This window comes from Rattus norvegicus, chromosome 3 (assembly GCF_036323735.1).
Source record: "Rattus norvegicus strain BN/NHsdMcwi chromosome 3, GRCr8, whole genome shotgun sequence".
Taxonomy (NCBI): Eukaryota; Metazoa; Chordata; class Mammalia; order Rodentia; family Muridae; genus Rattus; species Rattus norvegicus.
Genome location: NC_086021.1, coordinates 174,311,062 through 174,336,475, shown reverse-complemented (window position 1 = coordinate 174,336,475; position 25,414 = coordinate 174,311,062). Strand labels below are relative to the sequence as shown.

The following is a 25,414-nucleotide window of genomic DNA, read 5'->3' as shown; positions in this document are numbered from 1 at the left end:
AATGAGATTCTTTTCTGTCTCCTAGATTGCACTGGACAGTATTGTTTGATAAATGAACGAGTGACTGGATCCCTGGGTGCCCCTCCCTCCTTATGAGAGATGTTATAAACGAAGAAATAAGGGAAGGAGGAGGCGGAGCCAATGCCTGCAAACACTGGGGGGAGCTTCCTGTGGACCCAACCTTCCCAGTCCTTCGCACCACACATCCCTGCCTCCCACGATGCTGCAGGGCCATGCAGCTCTGGCCGAGCCAGGGGAACAGTTCCCGAGGCAGGCGAGGTACATGAGGGGAGCTCATAAGCTACAGGAAATGAAAGCTGCCGAGGGCACCTCCTCCTTACCTATAACTCCAGCCTCATTACGACCAACCAGCCTGTCGTGTGAGGAATCAGAGCCAGGTCCCCCAAGGCCATAGTGCGGCAGAGACGGCAGGGACATCTGGGTGGAAGAAGTCATGCACAGGGCACAGAATGGGTGGGTGGGGACTGTAGAGGGAGTTGCTCCCAGCTGGCTCATACTCCCAGTCTTGGTTGGATCTGGGCAAGGCTTAGAGGGTCAGAGGGTATAGCATGTCACAGCCTGTCCCCTGTGTCCCTGATCATCACTGTGGCTGTTCACCTCTAGCCATCACCTTTAACCCTTCCACTCCTAGAGACCTGAGCACTCAGAGCCTGGAGAGTCACCCGCCTCGGGGGTTGCTGTGCACGTGGTGGTATGACCCGCTCCGCTTCAGTACTATTTAAAGGAGGAGGCCCACATTTCCCACCCCAACCCTTCAGAGTACTTCCTTATCCTCAGGAGGCTCCACCCGCCTCTGCCCAGCCACACCCTTCACACTGTTACAACCATTCAGAGTACTTCCTTATCCTCAGGAGGCTCCACCCGCCTCTGCCCAGCCACACCCTTCACACTGTTACAACCATTCAGAGTACTTCCTTATCCTCAGGAGGCTCCACCCCCCTCTGCCCAGCCACACCCTCCACACTGTTACAACCATTCAGAGTACTTCCTTATCCCCAGGAGGCTCCACCCCCCTCTGCCCAGCCACACCCTCCACACTGTTACAACCATTCAGAGTACTTCCTTATCCTCAGGAGGCTCCACCCCCTTCTGCCCAGCCACACCCTCCACACTGTTACAACCATTCAGAGCATTTCCTTATCCCCAGGAGGCTCCACCCCCCTCTGCCCAGCCACACCCTCCGCACTGTTACAACCATTCAGAATACTTATTCTCAGGAGGCTCCACCCCCTCTGCCCAGCCACACCCTCCACACTGTTACTGTATCCCTCCTAAGCCAGCCAGCACTCAGAACATCATTTCTTCCCAGCTGCTCAGGTAGCCCTTCCTCCAGGAAGCTGCCCTGATTCCTCTCCCTTCCAAACATCGGCACCCCTCAGTCTTCAATCTGCTCTCTCAACGCTGATCACATGGCCCTCATGAGCCGGTCTTGTCTCCTGTGACACTAGATCATGGTCTTTCTCTACCTTGCTTCTCAGCGGCTAGGTTGAGCCTGCCTCAGTGCCGAGGCCAATGAAAGGAAGTTCTTGAAGGAAGCTAGACTGAGTGTGGGGTAGTGAACCCTACCTCTGTTCTTCTCTCTGTACCTGAAATTCTGGTGGAAGTGTGGCTCTCCCACAGACACCCACATTAGGTCATTATTTCTCATTATGGCTCCCGTAGGCGTGAGTGCCTCAGAGCCTTCCTTGCTGAGAGCAGAATCTGAGGGAAGGGAAGATGGATGGATGTACGGCCAGTCTGTGTTGGGCGGGGAGGGAGGTTAGAAGGTTGAGTTGGGGGAGTGGAGATACCAGGCTCAGATGTAACTCTATCCAGAGTCACTTGGGTACTCCATGCAAGGTCCTTAGGGGCTTCTGGGATCTCTCCCCACAAGGCTTATGAAGGTGGAAGCTACCAGCAGGCTTCCCCTGGGTCTCCTGCTGCTAGGCAGAGCTAAGGAACATTCCCAAGCTGCTCGCAGGAGGCCTGAGGCTTCTGCCTCCGGGACCCTTCTAGAAGCTGCCTCTGTGGGGACTCCAGAGGATCCCACTGTGCCAGAGAACTCATCAGCCAGGAACCAGGCAGACAGCCACTGAATCTGTTTGAGGGGCCTGAGGGCTGGAGCAGCAGCTGGAAGAGTTGTGGGGAGCAGGGGTCTTAGAAGGTGAAGGAAGGAACTGGGGCTTGGGGAGACTGAGCTATCAAACGTCCCTATCGTGCCTGTTCCTGAAAAGGACAGGCACACAGTAGGTGTTTAATTAGTTATTGCAAGGTTATCGAGAATCGCAGCCTGCCCTCAGACAACCTCATTCCGTTTCTCTTTTGTCCCACAGGTTCCCAATGGATCTGGATGACCCCTAATCCCAGAAAGACTTCAAGATCCTTTTGCTCCCACTGACCACACCATCTGGGTACAGGGACCATGGCACAAGCCCTACTCAGGAGCAGCTACTGGGCTGCCTAGTGACTGGACCTGGGGCTTCAGCGAGGGGGGCGCGGGCCAGGACCGGGTGTCCATGCCCGGGTGCGGCCGCGCCCCCTCCCAGTCCAGCCCGGCATCCCTGAGGCTGAGGTCACCATGTGACGCAGTACCGCTGCGGTGCCTCTGGTCCATGCTCCGGGGCTTGGCCCGCGCCGCCAAGCATGAGGCCACGGCCAGCAGGGGCGCTCCGGGCCGGGGCTGCGCTGTCGCCTGTGCTGCTGCTTCTGCTACTGCTACAGCTGCTGGGGCATCTGTGGGCCGCAAGCACACCTGCCCCATCCTCCTTGTCACCTGGGACTCAGCAGGACAACCAGCTGGGTGCAGGCCGAGTGAAGCGCGGTTGGGTGTGGAACCAATTCTTCGTGGTGGAGGAGTACACGGGGACAGAACCCCTGTACGTGGGCAAGGTAAAGTGGGGCCCACTGTCCAGCCCTGACTCTGCGGACACCCACTGGTAGCCCTTGTCCCTGCTCCCTTCCAGCTATCTTCTGCCCCCTGCTTTCCCACTGTTGATGCAGTGGGGAAGCCCAGCTCATGCCTGGGTAGAGTGGGGACAGCCTGCAAGTTCACAGATTGGATCATGTCCCCTGTGTCCCCTGGTCACTTTCCTGGACCTCGATAACTTACCTGGGGTCATACCTGGGTTTGAACCTGCTCTCTGCAGAGCTGAGGTCTTCTATAGCTGTGTCTCCTGACACACGGTCACTCTCGTTCCGAGCTGCATGGCTAGCCTGGTCTTATGGATTTCTGAAAGACTATCAGAGGCCCCAGGCATCTTCTGTTGTCCTCTCACCAAGCTGCCTAAGCTGCCTCCTCTGCTCTCTGCCCCTTCCTCATTCTAGGTGCCCGACACTCACTACATAACTCAAATACTGACTACACCAGGCTAGGATACACACACACACACACACACACACACACACACACACACACACACACTCACACGGACACACAGACAAACACACATACACACACAGATACACAGACATACATACACACACAGACACACAGACACACAGACACACAGATACATATACATACACATGCACATATATACACATACACACATATACATACACATATACACACACGTACACATCCATACACATACACACATACATACACACACACCCCTGTGCACTCACTCCTGAGGTTCCTGTAGCTGTCCTTCAGATGCATCAATTACATATGTGTCTTTCATCAAAGCATGTTTACTCACCATTAAATCCCCAGTGCCTTGTACCAACGAGGCTCATACACTGTTCTGTGAATAAGGGAAGGAAGGAAGGAAGGGAGGGAGGAAGGAAGGAAGGAAGGAAGGAAGGAAGGAAGGAAGGAAGGAAGGAAGGAAGGAGCCTTTCCAAACTCGGAGCAAATCCTGGTTAGCCTGGCTGGAGCCCAGGGCTCTGGAGTTTAAGGAAGTGAGCTCAGGCTGCTATTCACCCATTCGACCCTTGCTCCTCATGAAGCTGGGGTGTGCTGCTGGGGAGACAGAAGTATGATCAAGTCCTGCTGTCTGGGGCCTCCAAGGAATCACAGATACCCTGGTGTGTAAAACTTCTCACGAATCAGCCTGGGAGCCCAGTAAGCACCAATTAAATGGGATTGCTGGCTGGCTTCATGGTGCAGCAAAGCCCTGAGCTGGGTTTTAGCATATGCATAGGAGCTCAGCAAGCTGACAGAAGGAGGCTGCAGTCTATGCCTGCAGAGCCCGACTTCTCTGGAGATTTGCTGGCTGTGGAGATGGTGGCAACGGAAGTGGCTGTAAGATGAGGGTGATTCTCTGGGTTTGGCTTAGGCAGATGGCACCTTGACAGCACATTTTGTTTGGCCGTAGGAAATCCAACTCCACAGCTTATTTTGCTACCAGAGCCTGAGAATGGACTGGCACAGATCTGAGGCTCAGAGCCCAGCCCCTGACAATGGTAGAAAAGCTTGCACGTAGGGTGCAGGAAACGCTGCTTTCCAGACACAGATGTGCCCACTGCTCAACCATCACCACCCACACATGGGCCGGAGTAGATTCCTGACTGAGCAAAGCGGGATCCCACAGATAGAGCTCAGGCAAGCACAGGCCTCGCTTAGGATGGTCCTACATCCCAGTGTCAGAGCAGGGACTGCCAGCTCCCAGTCGGACTGACAGGACTGAGGAAGGAGAGACAAGCACTTATGGTCTGGTAGTTACAAATGCAGACTCTGGAAGCCTGACCTGACCACCCTGCTCCCCACGGAGCCTTGAACCTGCTTCCTATGGAGTCTTGACCCTGGATCTTTTTTAAAAATCTGTTTGAGGGTTGAGGATTTAGCTCAGTGGTAGAGCGCTTGCCTAGCAAGTGCAAGGCTCTGGGTTCGGTCCTCAGCTCCGGAAAAAAAAATCTGTTTGAGTGTTTGGCTTGTATGTGTACACATGTAAGACCTGTGGGTCTGGTCTCCACGCTGTTCAAAAGAGGGCATCAGATCCCCAGAACTACAATTCTGGATGGTCATGTGAGTGCTTGTAGAGGAACCTTGGTCCTATACAAGAACAGCAAGTGCTCTCAACCACTGGGCTACTTCTCCAGCCTGAACCCATCTCTTTATGCACAGCCAGACCTCTTTCTTCATCTGTAAACAGGGGATCTGAGATACCCATGTGCCCAACTTCTTTTTTTTTTTTGTTCTTTTTTTCGGAGCTGGGGACCGAACCCAGGGCCTTGTGCTTCCTAGGTAAGCGCTCTACCACTGAGCTAAATCCCCAGCCCCCCAACTTCTTGACAATTAAGAAAGAGAACACAGCCCGCAAAGCACTCAGCCTGTGGCTTAAGTGCTCTGTGTTATTCCCATATAAAGCATTTAATCACGCAAGTGCAAGGTAAAAAGCATTGTCTGTCTGTATGTCTGTATGTCTGTCTGTCTTGTCAGAGAGGTCAGATATCTAGAGTAGACAGGGGCATTTGCCACACCTGCATGTGTAGCTTCTCGAGTGTTTAAAGGCCAGAGGAAACCTTGGCTGTCCTACTTAGAACTCTGTCTGCTTCTTTTAATACAAGGTCTCTCACTGGTCTGGAACCCACCAAGGAGCCTAGGCTAGCTAACCAGTGAGCCCCAGAGATCACTTATTTCTGCCTTCCCTGAACTGGGATCACAAGCACAGGGTACCATGCCTGCCTTTTAATTCCAGTGCTAGGGATCAAACGCAGGACCTCATAGTGCTTGCCAAGTGTTTTACCAGGTGGTTTTGCAAACGTTGTAGTTTCTGGTACCCTAAGGAGGAGAGGCTAGCCTGAGGCTGAGGGTCCAGACCTGGCGAGTTTAGACAAAAGCCTGGACCCACCAGAGGTCCCCAGACAGACCCCAGAGGACTCAAACACAAGACTCAAACATCTTCTTAAAGCTACATAGGGTGATGGCTCAGATACTCAGTGGACCGGCAGTTGCCTGGCCAGCCTTTGGGGTCTCAGCAGCGGAAGTGAGCCCCATCACATCACCTCGAACCACAAGTTGTTGTCAGTAGGGGCTCCTAGTAAGCCCTTTCATTGTAAGAAGGGAAATTGGGGTCCTAGTGTGGAGAAGCATGTGCCAAGACCAAATGACAGCACAGATAGATAATTAGGTCACCAGGTCTCCAACACCGCTTCAAGTCTAGACTTCATGCTAAGCCTCTGCTGTGAGACAGCATTATGCCAGCCCTTCCTCTGGAAAGGTCTCTACCCCTGTTGTGGATTGCCAGCCTCCTCTATCTCCTTAGCTTAGAGCTCAGCTCCCCTACTGCCAACCCCACCCCCAGGGTACTGTGCAGAGAGCAAGGAAGAAGGTCTCAGAGCTTTGAAACACTTGCCTGGAGCTTTCTCATTGAGGGAGACTGGTGCGTGGCCAGCGAGCAGACTGGAACCAGATTCAGATGCCCAGGTTCTAGTAACCCCTGCGCTCAGGCCCTAATACATCTTAGCTTTTCACCACTCAGTGGGGAAGAGGTTTTCCATCTTGAGAATGTGGGCTTGGGTCTGTTGTTTTTGTAAACCACTAACCCCTAGCCAGCCCAAGCCCATGTACACCCAGTACTTGTGTGTGCACACGCATGTGCGTGCCCTCCAATTATGTCACATCCTTTGCTCTGCCAGGAGAAAGGGCTTCTCTGTGGTTCCAGTGAAATCACTGCTTCCTGGTCCCCCACCCCAGGGAGTCACTCTGAGCATCAGTCCTTGTCGAATTCTAAAGGTAGCTTAGCAACAGAACCAGGCAGTGAACCCCGTGCGCCCAACGCTAGCCGATTTCACAACCACCTCCTCCATCACTCACCGCCAGGCTCCTGTCAGCACCCACAGGAGCCACCAGGCCCTGCAGCTGTTTGGTTGTCCCTGGTCCCCAAGGACAGCTCCCTTCACAGCCCTGCCGGTGGGCATTCCCAGCTACCTCCTCTCACCTTCTCCAACACCCCCCCCAAAGCAACATCCCAGCATTTCCATAAAATCTGGGTACTTTCACTAATCCGCGTTCTGAACTGTAATTTCCCCCGAGGCTCCTGTCAGCCGGGTGTGGATTTTGTAGGATTTTCACCTTTTCTTTTTTTTTTTTAAAGATAGAATTATGGGGTCAGCACTTATGACCAACTCCTGTGGGTGGCGAGATCTATTTTAGATATACGGCAGGATTAGAGCAGGGAGGAGTGTGGATTTAATTAAGTTGCTAATATTTAAAGAAAATTGATGAACTCTTGGTTTACGAGTTGTGCCTGCGTGAACAGACCCCTTGTGTTGGGGGAGGGGGACTCTTTATTTGATTTTGCTTTCTGTTTAAATCCCGGACTCGTTTTATTTGCGTAGCTTCGCTGTCCGTTTAATTGTCTTTAATAAGGAAACCCTACCTCTGCTAGCATTTAATTTTGATTTAATTAGGAGGAAGTAATTAATGGCCCTGTAAATCCCATTTGCAGCCCCCTGGGATGAGGCACCATAGAGCTCTTGTTTTTGGTGTTTATGATTGAGGTTTGGGGATGAGGTGGGGTGGGCGTTCCTCCTCAGAAACAGGCCTCTCTGGATGGGGTAGTAAGAAAAGGGACACAGTGTCCAACACTGGGTTTGTAACTGCCTCTCCTGAGCTGTGTAGCTTTAGGAAGGATCTATGCCTGTCTTCTCTGAGTCTCAGTTTGCCTATCTGTTTAGTGGGAGAGAATGGAACATACTAGGTTGCTCACAGGAGGAGGAGGAGGCTGTAGCAGGCAGAGGTGGTGCTGCAGGCTCTGACACTCTGTGCTTGAGCGCCACGGAGTCCTGTAACTCCCCCGTTGTCCAGCTTGTGTCCACCTGACACTGAGAGGTGAGGAAACTATTTTCTTCCCCTTGGGAATAGGTGACTCTCTAACTCCAGCCTCAAATGAGGCGCCTTGATAGGAATAGGTAAGAGAAAGCAAATGGGTCTAGAAATCCCAGGTGGCCGGTTGGAAACTCTAGTGACAGCTGTGGTCCCTGGTCGCAGTCACAGACCAGCCTGCGCTGGGTGCTGCTGAAGACATGAGGATGAACTTGCTGCTATTCCTGGAAGGAGATTTTGGCCTCACACTTTGTGTGCATGCACTCGCCGAAGCCTGCACGCTCGCTCACACGCTTGCACGCTCGCTCACACGCTTGCACACTCACTCACAAGTTTGCACTCGCTCACAAGCTTGCACACTCGCTCACAAGCTTGCACACTCGCTCACAAGTTTGCGCACTCACTCACACGCTTGCACACTCAGCCCTCCCACGCTCCTGCATTCTCCCTGCAGGCACCATTAGACTCTCTGTGTACCTCCTGAGGAACTCAGACCCAGGTATCAACCTCTCCATTGTCCCCAAACCCACAATGCCTAGGACACCTAACCACAACACGGAAAGTCTCAGGGGAGTGTGGCATGGAGGGGCACAGGGCTCTTCCACCACGTGGGCCACATCTGAGAGGGCTTCCTGGAGCAGGGATAAAGTGGGTCTTTGAACTGGGAAGGCACTAGGAGATGACCTCGAAACCTCCAATGAGTGGAGACATCTGTGGTTGATCCATGTTTCAGGAGGTAGGGAGGATGAGTAAGACGACCCCTCACCCCATCCTTCCTGCGTCCAGAGACAGAAAAGGAATGCTGATCCACAGAAAGGACCTACTGTGTGCTGTGAGGCCACCTATATTATCATATATGTTGGTAGCAATGGCAGCCCCATCTACAGATGCAAAAACTGAGGCTCTGAGAAGCGCTACCATTTACCAGGCTGGGTGGAAGCTGGTGCTGACGTGTAGCTGCTCCTGACTTCACACCCATCACCCTTCCTGACGTGGGTCTTGGGGTCTTTTTCCAAATGGTAGAGCTGAGACTCAGGGAGAAGTGCAGGGCAAAGACTGGGGTCAGTGACCCAGCTGGTGGCTCCTCCCCCCTGCTTCCCATCATTCACTGGGGGCATTGTGAGCTGACCAGTCTGTCTCCTTGAGGCTGCAGGAGGATAGATGAGCGCTCAGGAGTCCAGAGGACTCAGGCTCACCTTGGTCATTTCAAGTGGAGCATGCAAAGGCTCTCCATGCTGCGTGCTGAGAACCCATGGCAGGAGAAATACAGTAGGTACTCAGTTAAGGAGAGTGCCATCCTCCTGCTGCCACCACGCACTGCTGGGGATCCTGAACTGCCTTCTAGGGTGAGCCAGGATGTAACCCAGCCCGGCGCCCATAGCTCTGAGCTCTCAGCCCTTCCCTCTCTGGGCTGATTGGCAGTCTGACCCTGTAGTTCCTTGTGAACAGCTACTGGATCACTAGTGTGAGAGCTATGAACATCGATGACATCACTGCTGGGGTCCACTCCCTCCTCCCCACCCCTCATTGAGAGTGGGAAGGAGATCTGTGGGAAAATATCAGGGTTCTGTAATACCAGCACTGGGTTGGGAGAGTGGGGGGAGCAGAAGGGTCACAAGTTCAAGGTCATCCTCAGGTACTTAGTGAGTTTGAGTCTAACCTGGGCTACCTGAGACCATGTCTCAAAAAAGAAGGAGGAGGAACAGGAGGAAGAGGACAAGGAGGAGGAGGGGAAAAGGAGGACAAGGAAGAGGAGGAGGAAGAAGAGGAGGAGGAGGAGGAGGAGGAGAAATAAGAGGAAGAATAAAAATAAGAAGAGGAAGAAGAGAAAGAAGAGGAGAGGAAAAGGAGGAGGAGGAAGAAGAAGGAGGAAGAGGAGGAGAAGGAGAAGGAGAAGAAGAAAAGCAAATTCAAGGGATGTGAGACCTTGTACATTTGTACATCATGGAGATCCAGAATGCAGACAGATAAAGCGCCACTTTGGCCAAAATGCTTGGGTCATTGCCAACGTGTGTTCATTTAATCTTTACTGTGCCTTGTGGAGAAGGCTTGATCACCTGAGGTGGGGAAACAGGACTGGGAAGGGGGAAATGAACCCACTCATGGCTGTAACACCTGCAAGCCTAGCTTCTGTAGGCCATGTGACAAAGATCACTCCTGTCCCTGTACACTAGTCTCCTTGTCTGAGACGTGTGATAGTCGTTTTACAGACAGTGGTGTACACCGTTAAAGATGACAGCTGCTCAGATTTCCCCACAACCCATCTCTTCTACCACAATGCTCCCAAGAGCTTGCTGGTCGAATAAACATGTCCGGTCGATCTGGGAAGTGGCGAGAGGCACCCTAACAGAGGCCATGTCCCCCTTCCCACTGCACCTCCCCAGAGTAAGGTGATGGAAGAGTACAAACAAACAGAGATAGGTCCCCTCATCCCAGGCGCTGCCAATGATTCAGGGCCGACGTCTGAGATAATTTTATTGGGGGCATTAAACTGAGTTATGAGGTTTTTACAATCCAGCCACTTATGAGAAATCTATTAACAGTAACTGGACAGGAAGAAGGAGCCCAGGACGGGCATTAATTGGGGCAATCTATAACAGGACGGGGACCCGGAAAGGTTCCACCAGACGCCTCCATTTACTCCGGGCAATTTCTGCTGAGAATCAGCAGAGTCGCCAAAAAGAGAGAGATGCCCATTAATCGGCTAATGAAATATGAAAATGTTTATGGGCCATTCAATCTTCCAAATGGCACTTCTATGATCCACCTTTCAGACGCAAAGTTCTACCACAGAATTTACACCTCGGCTCCTCCCGAGTGGCTGGGTGGGCTCTCCTCTTGATGAGTTCTCTGGCACCTGTTCTTGAGGATGAGAGGGCTGGAGTCCGCCACAACCAGGCCTCAAAAATTGCCTTAGGGGCGGAGCGTCTCCTTCATGTCCCATCTCCACGGAGTCTTAGAGAGGAGCAAGGGCTGCTCAGAGCCCCTGCCTTTCTTCTGCTCAGGGCTGCTTGGAGATTTGGGCATTGGAGGGTAAAGGCTCTGTCTGCAAGAGAACAGGTTCTTGCTGGTCCCTATCCCAAGAGATGCCAGAGCAGTGGAATCAGTCTGAGGTCTGGCTCCTAGCCGTACCAGGAAGAAATCCCAGTTATAAATAGTGAATACTTAGTGTAATCATGCCTTCTGTGTATCAGATACTTAACGTGGCTCAGACAGGGCTAGGTTTCAGCTAGCACCAACAGGTATATTTGCAGTGACTACTAAAAAGCCAAAAGCTTCTATACCTTCCCTAAATAGACTTCCTCCGCTCCTAACTCTCAGCCCTTTGGAACTTTTGGTAATCCAGCAGCCACAGGGGTCACGCCCTGCTCAGTGGAGCCCAGATCCAGCCCTAGTCCTACAATAGTGTCCTGCCTCTTGTGCTGCTGGTGCCAGGTGGCTGGCAAGGACATCAGGAGACTCAACCCAGCTCCACTGGGAGGCTATGCTGCCTGCGTTACAGATGCAGTGCAGACTCAGAGAGCCACAGTGACTTATGTAAGACACACAGGGGATGTTGCTGGTGTCATCGATGACCTCTTCCTCTGGGACCCTCTGGGAGACTTTAGAATGGGGTACGGATGCACAGGGAGGGAGCCCAGGAAGGGAGCCCAGGGCAGGAAGCAAGGCAGCTCCTGAGTGGCCTGCCCCCCCCCAGGAAAATGGGGGGAAAAAAGGAAGAAGAAAAAGAAAAAAACCTGCAAAGTTTGCCTGAACAGGGTTCGTTCTAAAGACTCCTAATCTAGATAAATGTGGTCTCCACCCTACGCAATACCTGACCGGTCTAGGTGCCTCAGCAATCAAGTCCCTCTCCCCACTCCCTCTCCTGGCAATCACAAAATGGCACGTCACGGGCCCACCTTCCATATACAGAGATCTGTTATGAAGCCGAGGGGACACTGTGGTGCAGAGTGAGGTCACTGAGAGTGGGTGAGCCAGGGCCACACAGAAAAAGCTGCCTGTGTCACTCACATGCACACGGAGGTTTGAGAAGCACATGGGTGGTGACCTTGCAAGGTGTCACACCACAGCGATGGTTTGAGGCACTCAGAGATCTTGGAGGGGAACGAAGGGGGATGCAGAAGGGCTTTTCAGATGCGGTAGCCAGTGAGCGGAGCCTTGTGCGGTGAAAGGGTCTTCGGTAGGCAGGGAAATAAGGAGGGAGGTTAGAATAGGCCCTCCAGGACTGGAGCAACAGCTCCATGGGTAAAGTGCTTGTCTTGAAAGCACGAGGACAAGAGTTTGATTCCCCAGATCCCACATTTAAACAGCCAGGCATGGTGACACACACTTATAGCTAGAGGGCAAAAACAAAGAGACCTCACTGGTCAGCTTTCTTCAGGCCAAAATTAAAATCACACTGGAGTGACACCTTAAGGATGTGATCTCACACCCTCCCCACAAACCCCCAACATGTGCGCGCGCGCACACACACACACACACACACACACACACGTGTGCACACGCACAAGCACACAGAGCCAGCTGCAGGGCTATGCAAACTTTGCTTCAAAGATAACAGGAAACATGAGAGGTTTTCCAGAGCAGGGGTGGGGTGGGGTAGTGGTTATCGTCTAAAGCTGTCAGATTGTGAGGTGCAGTTGGAATAAGGTGAATCCCAGGTGAAGACTTTGTTGAGGGTGTGAAACTCAGATTGGCACAGCTTCTGAACCTCTCTGTGTTCAGTTGAAGGAGAGACGTGCCTAGGAAAAGGTCCTCCACAGGACTCTCTGAGGGCATGTCAGAGAAGAAACTGCCTCCCCAGTATCCACCCTGTCTTCTTCCCACCTCCCCAGATCCACTCGGATTCTGACGAAGGCGACGGGACCATCAAGTACACCATCTCGGGCGAGGGTGCAGGGACCATCTTCCTGATCGACGAGCTGACAGGTGACATCCACGCCACGGAGCGCCTGGACCGGGAGCAGAAAACCTTCTACACACTCCGGGCCCAAGCCAGGGATCGAGCCACCAACCGTCTGCTGGAGCCGGAGTCAGAGTTCATCATCAAAGTGCAGGACATCAACGACAGTGAACCACGCTTTCTCCACGGCCCCTACATCGGCAGTGTGGCCGAGCTGTCACCTACAGGTGGGCTGGGGGGATGGGTGAGGCCTGGGGTCGGGATGCCCCAAGGGAGGCTGGCATGAGCTGGTTGGATCCTGAGGGAAAGGGCAGGAAAGACAGAGTAGCTACCCCTGAGTGCGGAGGACAGCCTGGAGCAGGGCACATTGTCAGTTACACAGCTGGGTAAAGCCTACCTTAACTACATCCATATGATGACCTTAGGTACATCCATACACCATGTGGACATGGGTCTGTCTGTGACAACTGAATACTCAGGTACAGCTACTCATCCAAGCCTGTGCAATGCAAGCTCAGGTGGACACATGCACACTGGGAGCTCAGAGAGACAGTCCCACGTGTTAGCCATGTTTGACACGGTGACAGCCCTTCCTCCAAAGTCCAGCTGCCCATAGTCACAACCCCTGCACAGCTGCGGGCTCATCTCCAGGTTAAAATGGCAACAGCCAGGCCAGCACAGATCTGAACACGATCTCACGCATGCGCATAGCCACCCACCACAGCCATACGGGCAGAGGAAATGACCCTCAAACAAAGCAGGCTACTGGACGAGCAGCTTCCATGGTGACCGCAGGGGACGCCTCAGCAAACATCATCATTTGGGTGCAGCTGGAGCCCCCCCCATGTTGATAGCTTTGTTCACTTGGCTGGCCTGACCCAGCTTAGAGACCCCGCTGCCTGGGGACTCTGGCTGTGTTAACACTCTGAGGCACTGACAGAATCAACTCCTCTTTGCTGGGTGTGGCTGCAAGTGCCCAGGGGCATTGCACATACCCACCTGTGGAAGTTTCAAAAGAAAACACAGCTTCCCGTAGACGTGAGACACACTCGTTCAACACACATCTGAATAGAATACGGTGCCTAGACTGAACACAGCGTGCCTCTGCTCTCCCCACCCATGGTGGGATCCCAGACAGCTGTCTAATTAGCCATCAAGGCTCCATTTTGCTCAGGCTCCTGAGTGTCTAGTGTCCCGACTGAGACATGGGTTGTGGGTCTCAGACTGCCACCTCTTCCTCATCATGTTAGCCAAAGGAGTCTGCAAGTCAGACAGACAAAGAACAGTATCCTGGGTCCTGGGCTATCTTCTCTGGAAGATACAAGCTGGCTTGGCCATTCTCTGGGTCTCTAGCCCTGTGGCTATGTATCAGAAGCCAGGACGCTTAGGCTTGGGGGAAAGGTACAGTCAGCCTCAGTGTATCCAGGTTGCACCAAATCTGACTCAATAAGCAGTTTGCTGGTATTCGAAGGAAAATGTGGATCAGAGAAAATAGGGGGCACAAAGGAACAGTGGAAAAATGGAGTAGGGCTGTAAGCCCTGCATGCACATGTGCGTTTGATGTGTACGTGCTTGCCGGCTAAGCAGTGCCTGCAAATCTCTTTGTTCCTATGACCAGCCAAGTGTTTGTTGGCATATCGTATTCGTTCGCTTAAAATAAATTTGTTGAATGCCTACTATGTGGTAGGCATGGGGGGAATAGACAAACATGAGCCTATAGACCCACAAACAGCATGTTCTGGCTGCAGATAACAGACGCCAATAAACAGAAAAAAATGGTTGGTACTGTCAGGCCCCTCAGAGGTGATGTTGGAGCAGGGAGAAGATGGCCATTGTGGGGAAAAGCACGGAGAGCAGACTGTGCAAAGGCCCTGGGGTTAAGTCCCCTGAGTATCACACAGCCACGTACATGGTAGTTAGGGTCTGATCTTTATTCCGCATATGCTAGAGCAGCTGTGGTGGGTCCCTTCAGAAGAGTGATAAGGTCTGGCCTGCTTTTAACAGGACCTCATAACGGCTCCATGAAGAAGGAGCAGGTGTGGGGAAGGCAGAGGCAGGAGCTGGTTGCCCAGAAGGAGGACACCGAGGTAACCAAGATGTAATGTGGCGGCCTCCTTCAAAGTGTCGCTAGAAGGGACACGGAAACGAGGTCACTGGCGGATGCGTTTTGAGAGCTAGGCTGAAGGCGTTCGCTAATGGATTGGATGTAGGGTATGAGAGAGAGAAAACTCACGTCTTACGTTTCGGGCTTTGACCCGAGCTGTGAACTCGCTGGGACTCCATTTCCCGAGCTGGACAAACAGCTCTGGGAGACGGACGGAGAGTGGGAGTGTGGCTCGTTTGGGTTCCGACATGCGAAGATGGAAAGACTCATCCAGAAGCGGAGTAGAGCTCTGTAAACCGTCAGCTGGATAAACCAATTCATTGCGGAGCTCTGGGCTGGGGAGACACCCAGGAGGGTGTCAGTGGCAAAGACCCCGAACATTCCAGAGTTGCCAAGAGCTTAGATAGGAGTTGTGTAAATGGAGAAACTGGGGTCCAGGAGGCAGTGGTGTGTCCAAGGTCACAAGCAAGCCAGACGCAGCTCAAATGCCCAACTTCCCAGGCCCAGCAACCCTCACCTAATCTCTGGCCCAAGAGGACATGGTCTTGTCTATGCTTTCCCAAAACTGACATGTGGGTTTTTTCTTTTAACTAAAAAGTTAAAACACACACACACACACACACACACACACACACACAGAGAGAGAGAGAGAGAGAGAGAGAGAGAGAGAGAGAGAGAGAGAGAGAGAGATCATTGGATTCTGGGAGTTGGCCCTTTCCTTCCACTGTGGGTTCTAAGGATTGAGCTCAGGCACAGTCACACCTGCATGACAAGCACCTTTATTGACTGAGCCAGACCATCCCTCCATCCCCTTTGAGGCAGAGTCTCTTTTGTTCCTGCTGCTATGCTCTGTACTCTGGGCTAGCTGGCCCCTGAGCTTCCAGACGATTCTCCTGCCTCGGTTTCCCATCTTGCTGTAGACGTATCTAGATTACACGTGTGCTACCACATCCTGATTCCCTGCTGTCCGTGGCTCAAATTCCAGTCACCAGGCCTGCCCAGCCAGTGTGTCTGCCCACTTAGCTGTCTCTCTGACCTGCATGCTCTCACACAGAAAAAACCAGAAAGCTTGAGAGAGCTGACGCTAGGAAAGGGAACACGAGGTACATCTAAGTGGCTTTCAAGAAAGCCTTAAGAAAGTTCTCTCTGCCCTACTGAAGAGAAAGGCTGGCTCTGGGGCTCACAGAAGGAGCAGGCCACATTCGCCAAGATGGCCGGGTGATCTCCACCTCACCCTCGCTGACTAGCATGCCAGAGTTGTTGTCAACGCCTCACTGAACAGAGGGGAGCATGGGGTCCTAAAGCCAGTGAGTGCCTGAACTGACCCTGCCATTCATTGGCTTCCAGAGGGTCCTTGTTGTACAGAGCGGGGGAGCTGAACTCTGAGAGAAGGACAGGAGTGCATCCCAGGTCCCGCAGAGTGTAGGAGGCACTGAGTCCCGCCTGAACTCACATAGCACTCAGAAGAAAGGCAGGCAGGGTGACTCACTTTGGACAAGCTAGGGAACTGAGGAGGGGGCGGGAAAAGGCAGAAATTAAATTAGTTGATTTTATTTGAGTAACTTTGAAGAAGCAGATCCAGCACTGGGTGCTCCTGGAGACTCCAGGCAGCTTTGAAAATCAGTCACAATTAACTGAACCTCCTGATCAGGGCTGAGCAGGGCGGGGCCGACAAGCGGCAGTGGATCGGCAGCTTCCGAGATCAGAGGGAGCAGGGACGCAGCTTGCGACATGAAAGGCAGCTGTGCTCGCAAATTAAACCACTCAGAGCTTAAAAGAGAAGGAAAGTGCGCCCTGGGCCATTGAACCACGCTTCTGAGGGGGGGGCAGCCAGCCCACGCTGGGGCCGGTGCAGAGAAGCAAGTCCTCAGCAGACAGTTGGTGGGCCGACATCCCCATGACCTTGAGCGCGCCCCTGTCCTCCCACAGGGGTCAGAGTTACTTGATGAGCTTTGGGGGTCCTTCATACCACAGGCATGGGCACCATGCCCTGCACTGGGGATCATCAGGAGGCCACACAGTGAGGGATTGATGGGAACCAGACTGGCTAGAATTTGGTAGAAATTCTCCCCTTTTTAGACATATTCTAGGGTGCCTATGTATGTGTGTATGTGTGTTCGGGTATGTGAGTGTGGGTGTGTAACATGACACTGAGCGTGGGTGAAGGTCAGAGGTCATCCCCCAGTGTTGGTCCTTGCTGTATAGCTTGTCTTTTGTTTGCCCCTGTATGGCCAGGCTAGCCAGCTTGTAAGATTCCGATGACTCTCTTCTCTCCATGCCCATTTCCCTATAGGCGCATAGTAACTACAGTTGGGCACTATGTCATTAGCTTTATAGGGGTCTGGGGATTAGAACTCAGGTCCCCACATTCGCACAGCAAGCACCTTATCCACAGAACCGGAAACTGTGTCTACTTTTATGAGAGTGTTGAATCCCACACTGAAAGAAGGGAGCTGAGCGAAGGAGCAGCATGAAGCAGGGTTTTCCCACCCAAATTACCTAGAGAGCTAGTTAACACCGGTTGCTTCATCTATCCCCCCAGGGCTCCTTTCTGTGCAGTGCTGGAGATCAAACTCAGCTCTTGCCTGCTAGGTAAGCACTCCACCTCAGAGCTCCACCTCAGCCACACCCCCAGGGTTTCCAATGCAGCAGGTCTGACTGTGAGAAACCATCAACTCCCAGGAGCTGCTTGTTGGGGTGGGTACCCACCACGTTCAAAGAACATTACAGGCGCAGGGAGCTATGGGTGCAAAGACGCAAGAACAGGCTATGCTCATCGCATTAAAGGTTTGCCAGAAGAAGATACGGGGGGTGGGGGTGGGGCATCTCCATATTGGGTACCTCCCATTAAAGGTCTTAAACAGAAGTACCTAAGACGTGGTGGCTGCCGGAAGGGTTTTGGTGGCGGCTGAGTGAGATGGAATTTGTGATGGAATCTGTGAGGCGATAAGACTCAATGCCTACTTTAAAAGAATGGCCTGGCTTATGTTGATGTAGACAGACCAAGGGCGGGAAGAGGGAGGTGACGGGCCACCAGCTGGACAGCTAAGAGGCCATAGGAAAGGAGAATGCCAGCATATTACGTCAGAGCCCACGGGGTCAGTGCACCACTGGCTGTGGAAGAGAGAGGCGTGAGCTCCGAGCAACTCAGTATTGGAGCCGCCACGGAAGGAGGAACAAGTTAATCCTCTGTCAGGTTAGGACTGGGGTGTCTACCATAAACATGGGTGGAAATGCATGGGGCACACTTGGCTCTGAGTCTGAATACTCTCCGAGAGTCACGGCAGGAGACACCTCAGCAGAGGAAGGGGCAAAAGCTTGGGGCTTCATGAAGTTGAGAAGCAGTGAATCTGGGCAGAGAAGTACTTCTGTGGTCTTTCAGTGTAAGGGGCCCCGGGTGCCTCCTCTAGGATGTCAAATCTGGCCCAGATACAGAGAGAGGAGTCCTCTGTCTTCCAGGATACAAGAGTCTTTCAGGGCTTCCAGACCAAACTCCATTTCTCTAGTCACCCATGCCAACTGTATGCAAAATGCTGTGCTTGGCACCACTGAAAACGCAGAGCCTCAGCTAGGCAGTGCTGGCACACACCTTCAATGCCAGCACCTGGGAGGCAGAGGCAGACGGATCTGAGTTCAAGGCCAGCCTGGTCTACAGAGTTAGTTCCAGGATAGCCAGGGCTATAAAGAGAAGCCCTTTCTCAAAAGAAGAAAGAAAGCACAGAGTCTCCATTCAGGCAGTGTTTATTAGCCACGGCTTCATTCTGTGCACCGCAGGAAGTTCGAAGAACAATGAAATCTGACAGTGTTTATTAGCGCCCAGTATATGCATGGCGTCCAGTGCACTTGACTCTCAGAGCCTGTACGGAGTCACCCGAGGACAAGGACATAGATAATGTTTGCTGGAATTTACTTTGTACTGAGACCCACAGATAGAAAAATGAGCAGACACTTAGGGTTCCTGGTAGCCATTTCACACGCCGCCCTGTGTGCGCAGGATCACGGTGCACAGATCAACAGAGCGCCATCCCAACCTCAGAACAGCCCTGAGTCAGCTTCATCCCCTGCAACTGCCTCGATCAATTGGTAGCAACTAGAAAGCCTGAAGGTTCCATTTGGGCTCAACAGAAAGGAGTGCCACAATAGATTAGTGATGTCTGCTGTAAGGGTAGGGTGGGGGACGTGGCCTATCACACAGTAGCAGTGGTGTGGCTGGACCACGGGGTTGGGGCTTAACGGATGTTGCAGGCCTCTGCCACAATCCTTTCCCTTAGCTCCAGTTCCCTGTGAGCTGCATCTCTAACGAGTAGACGGAGCCTGTTTTGCAGTACAACCCTCACTTCTTGGGATATTCAGTAAATAATAGCTATCAGCTAACACTGCTTTCACAGAGCGATTTGCCTTTATCCTCCAATCCCGGGAATAAGGAGGGCAGGTGTTACTGTCTTCATTCTGCTGACTGGGAAGTAAATGCAACAAGAGATGAGTGACTTGTCTGAGGCTCTGTAGTCAAAGCTGAGACAGACCTGGGAACCAGAACCCTGACGTTCCTGAACGCAGCATCCTCAGCTTTCTTCAGGGGACAGTCGAGACCCTTCCTTGGGAAGTATTTGACAGCTTGAAATCGTTCTCATGCCCCTAATCTCACTTCATCCTCTTCACAGGCTCTCTCTTAAGTGCTGACACCCCCATTTTGCAGCAAAGGGAACCAAGACCCAAGAGCAGAGCGGAAATAAAAGTATAAGAGTGTGCAGTCTGTTTCCCAAATCTGGGGCTTGAAGGGGAGGGGAGGGGGTGATAGCAGAAGGAAGAGAGGCTGGCTCCCAGGGGTATCGTTTACAGAAGGCAGTAAGCAGTAAGCAGGAGTCTCCAACTGTCCCATCCGCAGCCAGAGAGAGTATGGCTCAGCAGCCCTAGGGCCCAAGCCAGGAATCAATCGCTGGCCTCGGCAGAGACGACTTCTAAAGATGTTTTTAATTAAAGTCCAGGAAGATCTATACATGCTACATCCTCTTGCCTAGCAACAGCATTAGCTCTTGCTCCCCCGCTGAAGGGACAACAGGATGGGAGGTTTCTGCTGAGGACAGGTGGCTGAAGGCCCTGGCCCTTTGGAGTCGACCCCCCCAGGGATCCCAGGTAATCTGGACAGGGAGAAGCACCACTATGCTCACTTTGTCTCTTCCATCAACAAGCTATTCAAAAGCTGGCAGGATAGCCCAGCAGGTAAAGCACTTGCCACCAAGGCCTGATGACCCAAGCTCTAGCCCTGGGAACCACGGAGAGACAGAAGAAGGAAACCAACTCCACAAAGTTGTCCTCTGACCTCCACACTCGTGCATGCCAAGACCCACATGATCCCTGTAACACACATGCCACATATACAAATGAATAGAATTTACAATTAAACCCAATAAATAAGGGGTTGGGGATTTAGCTCAGTGGTAGAGCGCTTGCCTAGGAAGCGCAAGGCCCTGGGTTCGGACCCCAGCTCCAAAAAAAAGAACAACAACAACAAAAAAAAACAATAAATAAAAGGAAAACAGTCCATCCAAGCTCGAGCACAAGCTCTGGGTTAGGCTCTGAGGCAACATGGACCCAGTGCAAAGCTGGTGGAGCCACATCCTGCCCTCAGGGGCTTAACACACTGGGCCCTTATTGTAGCCCAATTACAGGCAAAGACTCGCACAGGTTGAAGAGGTGGCTTGGTGGGTAAAGTGCTCGCCCTGTAAACATGGGGAGCTGAGTTTGGATCCCCAGCACCCAGCCAGAAGCAGTGTTGACCCTCCCATGTCCTGGGGGCTGCAGAGGCTGGAGTGCCCCTGTGGCTTGCTAGCTAGCTACTCTAGCTGAATCAGTGAGCTTCCGGGTCCCATGTGAGACCTCGTCTCAAAAACAGAAGTGCATGGGGATAAGAGAAAAGACTCTTAAGTCAACCCCTGCCCCTTCCCGCTTTGCCACGTTTGCCTCTTGTCATTGGCCAGACTATTGCAGTTGCTGCCATGACTAATGTCCCAAACACTCCACATGCACAGCTCACCCAGCTCACTGAGAGCACAGAAGATCCGGTGGGCTTTAATGTAGGGTATCAGGAAAGCCCTTTGGTGGTGAACATTAGGTACATACAGTTTTGGGGTTTTTTTTTTTTTTGTTTTGTTTTGTTTTTTCGGCTGTGCCTGGGGTTCATAAGGAAAGAAAGAGTGAGGGAAGGGAGTTCAAAGCCTCTGCCTAAGGGTCCCTCACCTCTTAAGGCCAGACCTCACCCCTCTGCCCCATGCTCTGCTTCATGTCTCCTCCAGTTTTCTGTGTGGTGCTGGCTTCATTCCCTGATTCTAGCTTGCTCCGTTTCTGGTTCTCCACCTCTTTCTGCCATAGTAGCTGTCCCACTTTCTGTCCCTAAGTATCTATCCCTCACCTCCCCACTCTGACCCACTTTCCTGCCCCTCCTTTTCTGTGTCACCTCCCCCGTTGCTGGTCTCCAGACTGGCCTCCTCCCCTGTCCTGCAACCTCCCCTTCCCTTGTCGCCTCTCCTGAGGATCGTTCATCTACATTACAGCGCCCCAGCTGGGCAGCTAGAAGCAAGGTCATGCCCAGCCCAGCCAGCCCACATTATAAGTGATGGTCCAAGGGGGAGCTGGGAGGAGGCGATGGGGTGGGGTGGAGTTGGAGCAGGGCCTTGTTTCTTTCCTAATGTGAGTGTTCCCGGGGACTTCGACAAGTGGTTTTTAAATTTTTATAGAAAGCATTCCACATGGTGCTGGCAGCAGCAGGGGGTGAGAATCTGTTTTTATAAATGTTGGAGAAGCTAAATGTAAGCCCAGGGTATCCCCAGGCCCAGCAGGGCATCATGGGAGGTAAAGAAAGACAATTAGAAATATCTTCATAATAATGACACTTGGTCGCCTCAGCCAGGGGGGGACTCAGAGCTTTGCCAAAGCACTTAATCTTGTTAATCTCATTACGGGGGTCTCCACATCCTGGATGCGGGGAGGGAGAAGATACTATTGACTCTTTACAGATTTAGGGTGGGGCAGGAGTCCTGCAGCCTCGTGTGGGGCCTGGGAAGAGGCTGGAGTGAGAGTTTACCTCTGTGCCCTTCCAACTCCACTGCACTGACTCCTCCAGGAGCCTGCTTCGGCTTCCTGTACCCCACGGATAGCCTGTGTTAAGAGGCCAGACAGGAGGATGACATCAGAGCCTCCTGGATAAATCAGAGATGAGTAGCAGGCAAGTCCCCTCTCTCTGGTGTTGGTGTCCAGGGGGTCTCCTACTCGGGGCCAAGGACGTAGCCCCAAGTGCCTCCTGACTAACCAGAGGACCGAAAGTGAGCTCTAATCAGGTACACGTTACATATCTGGCCTGTTGGCCTCTTAAATCCATCATCTCTAAGCTCCAGGGAGTCTCAGATTACACAGAGGGAAACAAGCCAAACAAGACCAGAAGACTGGCCGGTCCCCTGAGTAAGGTGAGGACACACTGGGATGTGACCCAGGATTGTGGTGCTGGAGTCTACCTACACTCGCCAGATGTATGAGGGACATCAGCTCTTAGAAGGTCCCATATGAGGGACATCAGCTCTTAGAAGGTCCCACTTCTCACATTAGCCTCCGCCGAGAGGAGTTCTAAGGACCCAGGGCACACAGCAGGCTTGCCATTCTTCTTGATGTCACCGGCAGTGCAGGTCCAGCATGTCTGGAGGGTGACATCCTAGCCTGGAAGATCTGCGCTGGAATCACTCCCTACTGCGAAGTGGAGAAATTACCTCAGGATGCCATTGAACACTTCTGTTACTGTTTCCTTACTGGTCAAGTCAGGGGCCAGGTCCACACTGCATCCATTTTGAGCCCTGTAGGGAACTTATTAAAAAAAAATGCCCTTGCCTGGGCTCCACCCGCAGAGTCCTATTTAATTGGTCAGGAATGAGACTCAGTGTCAGCTTTATTTTAAAACTCCCAGAGGATTCTAATGTGTGGCCCAGGCTCTCTAAGGACCAGACGTCCCATATTTAACATTCTGTATGGATCCCTGAGCCCTGACATTCTGATTACCCAAGAATCAGGCCATTCCTAGTCCAGTCTTAACCTGGGCTCTTAAGAGATATTCAAGCAGAGGGACCAGGCAGAACTCTAGACAGCAGCCCTCCCTCCCATATCCCCAACCCAGCCCATCAGGGACAGGTTGGCTTGGAGAACTTGAATCCCGCCCCTGCCTTCTTCTCCTCTCCCCTCCCTTGTACTTTCTCAGAGTCCCCCCTCTTTCAGTCACCACTTTACATCAACTCTAACCAATCCCCTCCTTCTACCTGGAAGGCAAGGCCTGTTAGTTTTGACACCAGATCCACCCTGCATTGAAATCCTGCCTCCCAGACAGTCAGGACTATGGAACTTGGGGGCGGGTGCTGTCCTTGGTGCTGATCGTGGGACTCTGCGATCTAATGGGATCCAACCAGGCAGCAAGCACTCTTAATTTCTGCCTCACAAGCGAGGAACCCGAGGCACAAAGAGGTAAAGAGGTTTATCGCCCAACTCAGCCTCGGCCTCCTCATCTGCAAGGTGGGTTTTGTTTGCTTGTTTCTTGACATAGCCTGACCTCAAGTTTATGGTAACTTCCCATTCCAGCACCCTGACTTCTGGAATCACGGGCGTTAGTAATCTGGCTCTGGAAATCTAAGCAGATCTGAGTGCAAGGCTTTTGTGTCGATTTCTCGTGGTGGTGTATGTAGAACACTGTGCACAGTATGAAGTGGTTACTCTGCATAGGTAATGCTCTCTTTGCTGTTGAGCAACGACCATGAGTTTCTGCTCCTGAGAACTTTCAGAAATCCTTTGGATTATGTGACACCACATTGGTGGCCTGATGTCTGGCCATGGCGTGAGTGCTGACACGAAAGCCGGAAAGCAAGATTTGTTCCCCTGTATCTGTGTCACCGGCTTAACGTGAGAACAGAAGAAACAAGATGGCACAGAATTACCTGCTAGGCAGAAGCTATGGCGGTTGATTTGGGGGACAACACCAAGGTGACCTCACAGCTGCCTCCAGTCTGGCACCCTTCTACTTGTCAATTCTGGGGAGCTTCTGACTTGTGGGGAGGGGTTGTGTGGCCTAAGAAAGCCATTTCTTCGGGGCCTGGGGGAGCTGTGGTGAATCACTGACCCTTCACCATCCCCATGTGTCGGCATTAACTGTAATGGCTGCCATAAAGAATCTCAGATTGGGGAAATGATTCCAGCATCCCCGAGGGAATCCCTGGGATGCAGTCAGGGAGAGAAAGAGTGAGCTCAGCCATGTCCCCAGGGAGTCACTCAGCCCAGCATTGTGACTTGCCTGTGGGATGGAAGGAACAGGCAGGGAAGAGACAGAGAGACTCTGCCTTGTAACAGTTACACCAGCCCTATTTATTGAGCACCCATCGTGAGACTGACACTTCATGTATCCTCTCTCACTCCAGTGCCTCTGTGAGGGTGGCCTGGACACACTGTACACAGCAGCGGGGCCTCCTGAGACTGCCACCTGCAGCCATTCAGTTCCTCTAACTGGTGGGAGCTGTTCTTGGTCCTGAAACAAAAGGCTTCTCAGCCCGATCTTGGGAGTTTGCAGGAGTGCACACAGGAGCTGGGCACGTCTCGGATCAAGGTCCATCGGTGGTTAGGGCTCAGGTCACTTCTCCCACAGTCATTATGCCTGTGCTGACACAGGTCCTCAAAAGGGCTCTGACAGTGTCTTCAAATCCTACCATGTCCTCTCTCTGTACACTCAAACAATCTTTCCCATGTGGCCCATTTCCTCACCTGTAATAGATTTCCGAGGCTCACTGTGCACCTCTGAGACACTCTATGGACTAGTGATGGACCACGAGGCTGTGACCCTAGGTACACAGTAGGTGTTCAGCAGGAATCTATTACTTACTTCCTCTGCACCTGGAGCTGTGTCCTTGGCCCTGAGTTGGCAACCCATGACCATCAAGCATCATAGGAAAGGGGTTGTCCTCACACCTCACCTTCTTAGGGCCACTCAGGTGTGGCTGGCATGGCGCTGTAGCCAACAAAGAGAGGTGCATTGCAGGGCCTCCTCCGGAGGCTCCAGTGGCTGGGAGGGGGACCCAGAGAGGAAAATGAGAAATGCAAAGGAGAGAAAAATAAATACATGTGTCTGTCTGGAATGATGGAGGGCCCCGGGCTGGAGGCGGGAGAGGCGGGCAGCAGGCTGGACTCAGCAGAATTGCTGTACTGGCACTTGCAGACTCCCTCATTAGCCAAGCAGTGAACTGCCCTCACCTCCCAGCAGGCTGTTTGCTGGCCCAGAGAGCCCAGATCAGCCCCAGGAGGGTCTCACCCAGGTCCCCAGCAGGGCATCCAGCTGAGGACATCACCTAGATATAGGCTCTCAGGCTCCTCCCCTTTGGGTCTTGTCCTGAGCCCCCTAAACTCTCTCTGAGTCCTCCATCTCCCTCCCTACCCCCCCCACACACACCTTTTTTTTTTCTAGAAAGGCTCCCATAGACCTTCAGTCTGCCCCTCCCCCACCGGTCCAGTCTCACGTCCCAAGCCCTGCTTTCGTCAAATTGAACATGATGTCAAATTAGAGCCATCTCTGGGACAGGCCGGGAGAAGCTCCCAGTTTAATGAGGCAGCGTCGAAAATC

The 25,414-nt window shown here is 52.6% G+C and overlaps 1 protein-coding gene across 4 annotated transcripts in view; it reads left to right on the top strand.

Annotated features, from left to right (window-relative positions):
* Cdh22 (cadherin 22) overlaps positions 1-25,414 on the top strand; it is a 125,072-nt gene that overhangs the window by 53,465 nt on the left and 46,193 nt on the right. For 2 of the 4 annotated variants that reach the window (XR_005501800.2, NM_019161.3), the window contains exons 2-3: positions 2,334-2,889; positions 12,607-12,901. Coding sequence is in view for 2 of the 4 variants with exons in the window: in NM_019161.3 (NP_062034.2) it covers positions 2,644-2,889; positions 12,607-12,901 (541 nt within the window). In the remaining 2 variants the exon portion in view is untranslated. Of the gene's footprint in view, positions 1-1,249; positions 1,339-2,333; positions 2,890-12,606; positions 12,902-25,414 lie in introns of those variants that run through there. The other 2 variants (XM_039104424.2, XM_039104425.2) reach the window with 2 other exon arrangements.